Here is a 7545-nt window from a genome sequence, read left to right on the forward strand (position 1 = left end):
ATGCATCCCAGTGTGTGTGTGTGTGTGTGTGTGTGTTATGTCTAGGGATTTAGAGGTTGGTGACCTTTTCTACATGCAGAGCAGTTTGTTTGTTAATTATTTAGTTAATTATTATTGTTCTGTGAGTAAATGGCGCCGTGAGCGTGAGTGAGACTGTGTTTCCAGCTCAACCCCATTAGCACAGATCACATCTGTTTACTCACACACTGACCCGTTCAAAACTAGTCTGCGTCTCAGTATCAGGAACTTTCCAATGCTTTAGTATTTTTGTCACACTTTTAGCTTCTCATACAGCTCAAAATGAGGAATATACAACTAAATAAAATAGATTACATATTATATTCATGGTATCTGTCACACTCACAGTCTGTTTTTTCTTTTTCAGTGAGCCCAAAAAGAAGGACAGGTATGATCTCTCTCACACACACACACACACACACACACATTTAATAAGAGTTTAAATGCATGTAAACTACTGTTCAAATTTTGAGATCTGAACAAATCCTCAAGTTTTTTCATTCTCCTTTTCAGAATGAAGAAATGCAAGAGTACAGAGCAGCTGGACAATGATAACGCTCAGGTAAAACGCCACATGATGAGCATGTCAAACACAGAGGGAAAAATACACGGGCGGCAATTGAACGAGAGAGTGCAATTGAGACGAGAGTCCGTAACCATGACAACGGTGCGACACAAAGCCGTGGTTTGGGTTGATTTTAACAGACGCAGACACACGGATCAGATCAGAGTGCCCTGACTAACATGTGGTCTCTCTGGACTCTCTCGTGATGTTTACAGCAGGTGAACGATAAAAACATGTGCGTTATGACTCACTTCTGCTCAGTCCTCGTGCGGCTCATCGAAATTCATTCACTTTTCTGTTTATTTACTTCACTGCTCCATTAATTCCACATCCGCACCGACAGAACAGAATGTCACTGGAGTTTAAGACGCAAAGTTCACAGAAAATGTGTTTTCAGACCTATTTATAAAGATCAGAATATACTCTATGCAATTATGTAAACACAAACGCTCGACTTTATGAGTCATATTGCATTCATAAATGTGGAAAATTGTTGAATTTAATTAAACATTGACTGTTTTGGTCGATATTTATGCTTTAAGAGTGTTGTGTTGTTAGGTTAGCAACATATAATGTCGAACTTTACAAACTGGAGTTTGGGAGTTGATGAAAAGCAAATAATTAATTAAATAATAAAAATGTAAAATTAATTTGAATAATTTTAAAATGAAATGAAAATAAAACACTTACTAATAATTAAAGAAATTATAAATTAAAATTAAATAATTAAATAAAAATAAATAATTATAATATAAAACCAATCAAAATTAAACACTTACTAATAATGAATTAAATAATACACATTTAAACAAAATAAATGATAAATTTGAAAATAAATAAAATGAAAATAAAACACTTACTGAAATTTAATGAAATCATAAAATTAAATGAATATAAATAAATTATTTGAAAGTAAAAACAATCAAAACCAAACAGTAATAATTACATTACAAAAATGTAAACTTAAATTAATACATTTAAAAATAATAAACAATCAAAATAAAACACTAATAATTAAATCATAAAAATGTAAAATCAAAATAAATAATTTAACAATAATAGAAACAAAATAAAGCACTTACTAATAATTAAATAATAAAATAAATCATTTAAAAATAATAATCAAAATAAAACACATATTAATAATTGATTAAATCATAAAAATATAAAATTACAATAAATAAATCATTTAAAAACAATAAACAATCAAAATAAAACACTAATAATTAAATCATAAAAATGTCAAATTAAAAAATAATTAAAAAATAATAAACAATCAAAATAAAACACTAATAATTAAATCATAAAAATGTCAAATTAAAAAATAATTAAAAAATAATAAACAATCAAAATAAAACACTTACTAATAACTATATCATAAAATAAATAATTAACAATCAAAATAAACCACTATTTAATAAAGTAAATTATAAAGATAATAAATTAATAATTGAAAAATAACAATCAAAATAAACCACTTACTAATAATTAATTAAATCATAAAAAGTAAAATTAAAATAAATAAATCATTCAGAGATATTAAACAATCAAGATGTAACACAAATAATTAAATCACAAGCAAACACAATCAAAATAAAACACTTAGTAATAACTCATCCATTCATAAAAATGTACAGTTAAAAAAACATTAAAAATAAAACACATTAAAAAGATAAAAGATTTTATTTTTTTTACCTGCGAGTCATGAGACCATTAACTGAAATCACAAAATCATGAAAATGCAAATGATTTGTTGAATTATTTAAAGATTAGCTTAAAATCTCAGTTAGGCTTCAAGTAATTAGAGAAGGGGATTCGGCAGACAAAAAGGTTTGGGAATCCCTGATCTATAAGAACCAACTGTGAGTGGAGTCTCATCTGTGCTTCATTTGTTGCTGTTAAATAAGACAGCTCAGATTGAGTCTAAGAAGGTGCTTTGCTCTGATGCAACTGCACAAACCACCTCAAGTTAAAGTTAAAGGTCATCGGATTTAATTTTCCACATTAAATGAGCTTCTGAACTGAATGATGGAGTCTGTTTAAAACTGTGTCGAGTGTCGGCTCAACGTGATAAACGAACAATAGCTGCACATGGACTCTCTTCTGTCTTGAGTCACACACACACACACACACACACACACACACGTTCATGCACATGAACTGGAGATAAATGCAGCCCACTGTGTTCCTGTTACATACATATTTGAGTACATGATAGCACACATGACCGACACATGATCAAGCTGTGTTTGAGGGTAGCTTTGTGGGGTACATTATGCTCGCAGATGGCTGTGTGTTCGAACACGTGTGCGCCGATAACGCATGTAATGGCACACTCTCTTTTAGTCGGCAGATAACAGCAGCGCTGATGGTTCTCCTCAGGAACAGAGTCTGAAGAAGAAACAGGCCGCCACACTCGCCAACATCAGAGAGCTGATCAGTCAGGTAAATACTGACCGTTTACTGTCCTACTGTCAACCATTCATCAGCGCTCATTACTGCAATGAAAAAAGACGTGTATATAATCTTGCATCATAAGCGCCCGATCACACCTAATGCATCTTTGCATCTAAAGCCCTGGGTTTACTACTTCGCTATTTTTTTTATCTCTCACCATGAGTTGCAACCCATGTAAACATATTTTGTATTCGTTAATTCTAGAGTTGTCCAAATGAGGGTACTTTCTAACCTCTTCACACAATCTCTCGTCTATATAGGCCTCCATTGTCGCTGTAGCTCGCATGTGTTCCGTTCTGTTCTGTTTATGCAGTTTTTCTTCGACTACCTTGTGAATCGACATCCCCGGGGCATGGTTGCCACCTTGTGGATACATGTGCAACCTGCATGTACAAGTACGCTTGGTTACAAAAATCCAGCGGTGCACATACTCTTCTGATGATGAAATGCGCGTCACGTGCACTGTACGCTGACCCTCACGTACGAGTAAAAAGTGTACTTTGGGCTTTTAAATGTGAGACGCAGCGCTCAGGAATGGTTTTAAAAAACAGAGTGTCTATTTACACTAAGTGCAAATAGCGCCCCTTGTTGGCAAATGCTATTTACACTAACTCCGCCCACCAATGTCTGGTTGGGCCAGTCAAGTTTTAAAAAAGATGCATAGAATTGAACATCTTCAGTGGCGCAGCAATAGAAAGTAATGGGGCGTTCACACCAGACGCGACTTGCGCAAATAAATCGCGCTATTCGCGCACTTGAACATTTTGAGTTTACTCTCTTCATTCGCGCTTGAAATTCACTTCAAAACAGATGCGAATTCGCGTGATGGGAATATGTGTCCCTCGGACTCTTCCGCTTCTTTCTGCACACTTCCTCTGAATAAACACATCAACTCAGCGGAAAGTAGTTGTAAAATACAGCGAATAAGCTCAATTTACCGGCTTTGGCTAGTTTGTAGTCTCAATATGTATGTGTATAATGTCAATTTATATATATATATATATGCTCAAATTGAGTAATAAGCGTTTTTTACAACAGTTTTTTACCAGATTGTCCGACCTCACTCACTTTCTTCCAAGCAAGATCCTTTTTATTCCTGTTTCTATAAAAGTACGAGGATGTATCGTACAGCTCCAGGTATCCAAATGATTTTGTCCTCCATTGTTGTTTCGGATTTCTGCCTCCGCTTGCTACCTTATAATCACGTCACTACTAGAGCAAGCTCCTGATTGGTTAACGTGGCGGGAATATTCGCCAAAGTTCAGATTTTTCAACTTTTCAACGTTACAATGCCTGAAACGTTCAATTCGCACCGCCGCATGTCTTATCGCGTCTTTGCATTGACTTAGCATGTAAATCACTCGCCACTTAACGCTTCATTCACGTCTGGTGTGAACGCATCATAAGGCTCGCAAACTTGGCTTTTAACGCTACCGATGCGGGTTCGAATCTGCCTTTTGCCGAGCTCACATTTATTTTCAATAAAAATTAAAATAATGTTCTAAAAGTGGAAATAAACTGAACGAATGTTTAAATAATATTAAAAGTGTTTATAGGGTAGCAGCTAATTACTACTCTTATTGCAAAGAACTGACACTTTTACATGGTGCAAATAGATATTGTCACTTAGTGTAAATAGCATCTATCGCTAAGAAAATATGCTATTTTCACTTAGTGCAAATAGCCACTGCTTTAAAAAAAACAGCGCAGAACGTGAAGGTCTCGAGACGCGCTTTTGAGACGTGATGCAATAACGGCAATAACGAACAAATAATGGTTGCGACGTCAACTTGCTACTGTAAACAGAAGCCTGCAATGCTTGCTCCGCCTCCGAGTTCTTCTGATTGGTCCACTGTTTTGGAACTGACACTGATGAGCGGCACTGCGTGCAAAAGTAAAAATTCTTTTTAACTTGACATGGCCGTTCATGCAGAACGCAATTTTCCATTGTTTTTCTATGTAAACACATAGTAGACAGATGTTGCGCTCCCGTCTTGCGTCTTTTGCAGCGTTTCGCGCATGACACGGCGTTCTAAAAACATGGCGCTCAAGCTAAAATCAGTTTTGAAAAATGCGTCTCAAGACCTTGCGTGATTTCCTCATTCCTCTTCCCGCGTCTCGAGTTTTTCAAAGCAAAAACGTGTTCTGTGTGAACGAGCCCTTAAAAATGTGCCACTCATGTACAAGGTGCTGCAAAAAACATGAGCGTAACGGTCATACATGTCCGTCTAGCGCATTTACATAGAAAAACAATGGAAAAGTAGTGCATTGGAAGAGAAAAACTGTGTTCTGTGTGAACAGCACCTTATAAACACAAGCAAAGATGCATTAAACTGATCAAAAGTGACAGTAAAGACATTTATAATGTTACAAAAGATTCTATTTCAAGTAAATGCTGTTCTTTACAGCTTTCTAATCATCAATATTTATTATGGTTTCCACAAAAAATATGATCGTACACAGCTGTTTTCAACATTGATAATAATCAGAAATGTTTCTTGAGCAGCAGATCAGCATATTAGAATGATTTCCGAAGGATCATGTGACACTGAAGACTGGAGTAATGATGCTGAAAATTCAGCTTTGATCACAGGAATAAATTATAGTTTAAAGTATATTAAAATAGAAAAACCATTATTTTAAATCATAATAATATTTCAAATTTTTACTGTTTTTACTGTATTTTTTCATATAATAAATTCAGCCTTGGTGAGCAGAAAATACTTATTTTAAAAACATGAAATAATCACCCAAACTTTTGAACTGTATCAGCTTTTCTTCTGACATCAAATCCTGCTAGATAAAATCACATGATTTCCCACTGAATATCCACTCAGAAAGTTGGAAATGCCGTTTCATTATGTCAGATTTGGCCTAGTGTTCAGGAAAGAATTAAATAAGGTGATGACTGTAATAACTGGAAGAGAAGCCCATGACTAATTCAGCAACTGAATCATAAGCTGAGATCAGAATTATGAGTTCACCAGTGAATCTCCTGTTAATGGTCCAGATGTGCCGTCACTAATAACACCTGGATTGAGTTCTTATGCAGATACATTTTAGTTTCACATGCTATGATCTCAAAGATCTCAGACTCTTGCTGACGTGAGCATCTCTGTGACAGGAACAGACGCTCGTGTTTAAATAAAGCGCTCGAATCTCTCAGGACTTGTATATCTCTGGTTGGTCGTGTCACTTCAGATAAACCATCTGCCTCAGTGCGCTTTAAGCTTACAGTCACAGTTTGTGTGATGCTGAAAAGTCCCTCCAATGGAGAATATGAGGAGAATAATGAACATTCAAGCATGAAAACCTTTTCTAGTAGAGCCAAAAACAACATCAAGACTCTGTAAAAGAGCATAATAGGTCCAGTCGAGGATAGTTTTTGGTGTGTCACGGCTTTAACGGTCTAGTTACATGCTGTTGATTTAAGTTTTGTCTTTAGATGTTCATTAGTGTCCTTCTCTTCTGTGTTCAGCTCAACAAAGACGCTGTGGCGGAACACGCTAAGAAGATGTGGTCGCTGCCCAGCGATCTGTCCGAGGCCGTGAACTCCTGCGTTAAACCTCATTTCCCGGAGCATGTGGAAAAGGCCGGCGAGAACCGCTCCGAACACGCGGGACAGTACAGTCACGTTTTCGTTGGATGATCATAACAATAGTTTAAACTAACTCTAATGTAATATTTACAGTTTTACATGTGTTTATATTTTATGATATACTGTGCTCTTCTCTTTGCTGTAATACACTTTAGCACTCAACCTTACAGTAAAATCAAGTGAAAGTAAGTGTATAAAATGAAGGGACATCTCATGAAAACTGTCAGCATCACACCAGGGATGTCATTCACTCCAAAATAAAAAAATAAATGGAAGAAATAAGAAATTAAACATTGCATGAAGAAAAGTAAGCCTTTAGGATTTTTTTGCATTGTGACATTTCATATCCTGTTCTAAATAGTCCTAAAGGCTTAATTTTCTTATATATATATATAAATACATTTTTCCGCCGATTATTCAGAGTGATATTTGCTGATAACGATACTGATAGTTTGGGGGTTCTGCCTTTTATACCTTCTTTTAAATTAATGATAAATTTATTATTATTATTAATTAATCATTATATTTTTAATTATTATCTTTTGAAAGAAATGCAAATAAAAACTTTATTCTCTTCATTTCATCAACTTGTTTCGGAGTAACTGGCATCAGTTATAGGCAAACACATTACTCATTAATATTAACACATAAACTACATTCTGAAGATTTAATTAATATTTCTTAACTTTCTGAATGTAATTAATTCATATAATTACTATTAAAATTGAACATCAAACTGGTTTCTTAGCATTTTCTTTACACAAATCACAAATTCAGTGCATTTTCCTGCCCTTTTTTGATTGACAGGATATATCGGCCCTGACTATTGGCTGTTTTTAAACTATCGACCGATAGTGTGAAAATTTGCCTTTATCAGCCGATACCGAGTAGTGGCCGATATATCGGT

The 7545-nt window shown here is 34.9% G+C and overlaps 1 protein-coding gene across 1 annotated transcript in view; it reads left to right on the forward strand.

Moving 5' to 3' along the window:
- The window catches only part of plcb2 (phospholipase C, beta 2), a 41603-nt gene extending 34736 nt beyond the window's left edge, over window positions 1-6867 (forward strand). The window contains exons 29-32 of the mRNA XM_067366936.1: window positions 386-406; window positions 532-580; window positions 2930-3028; window positions 6519-6867. Of these exons, the coding sequence (XP_067223037.1) occupies window positions 386-406; window positions 532-580; window positions 2930-3028; window positions 6519-6689 (340 nt within the window). The 3' untranslated portion in view covers window positions 6690-6867. The remainder of the gene's footprint in view (window positions 1-385; window positions 407-531; window positions 581-2929; window positions 3029-6518) is intronic.
- The last annotated feature ends 678 nt before the right edge of the window (window positions 6868-7545 follow it).

Source organism: Chanodichthys erythropterus, chromosome 18 (assembly GCF_024489055.1).
Source record: "Chanodichthys erythropterus isolate Z2021 chromosome 18, ASM2448905v1, whole genome shotgun sequence".
In the NCBI taxonomy this organism is placed as follows: domain Eukaryota; kingdom Metazoa; phylum Chordata; class Actinopteri; order Cypriniformes; family Xenocyprididae; genus Chanodichthys; species Chanodichthys erythropterus.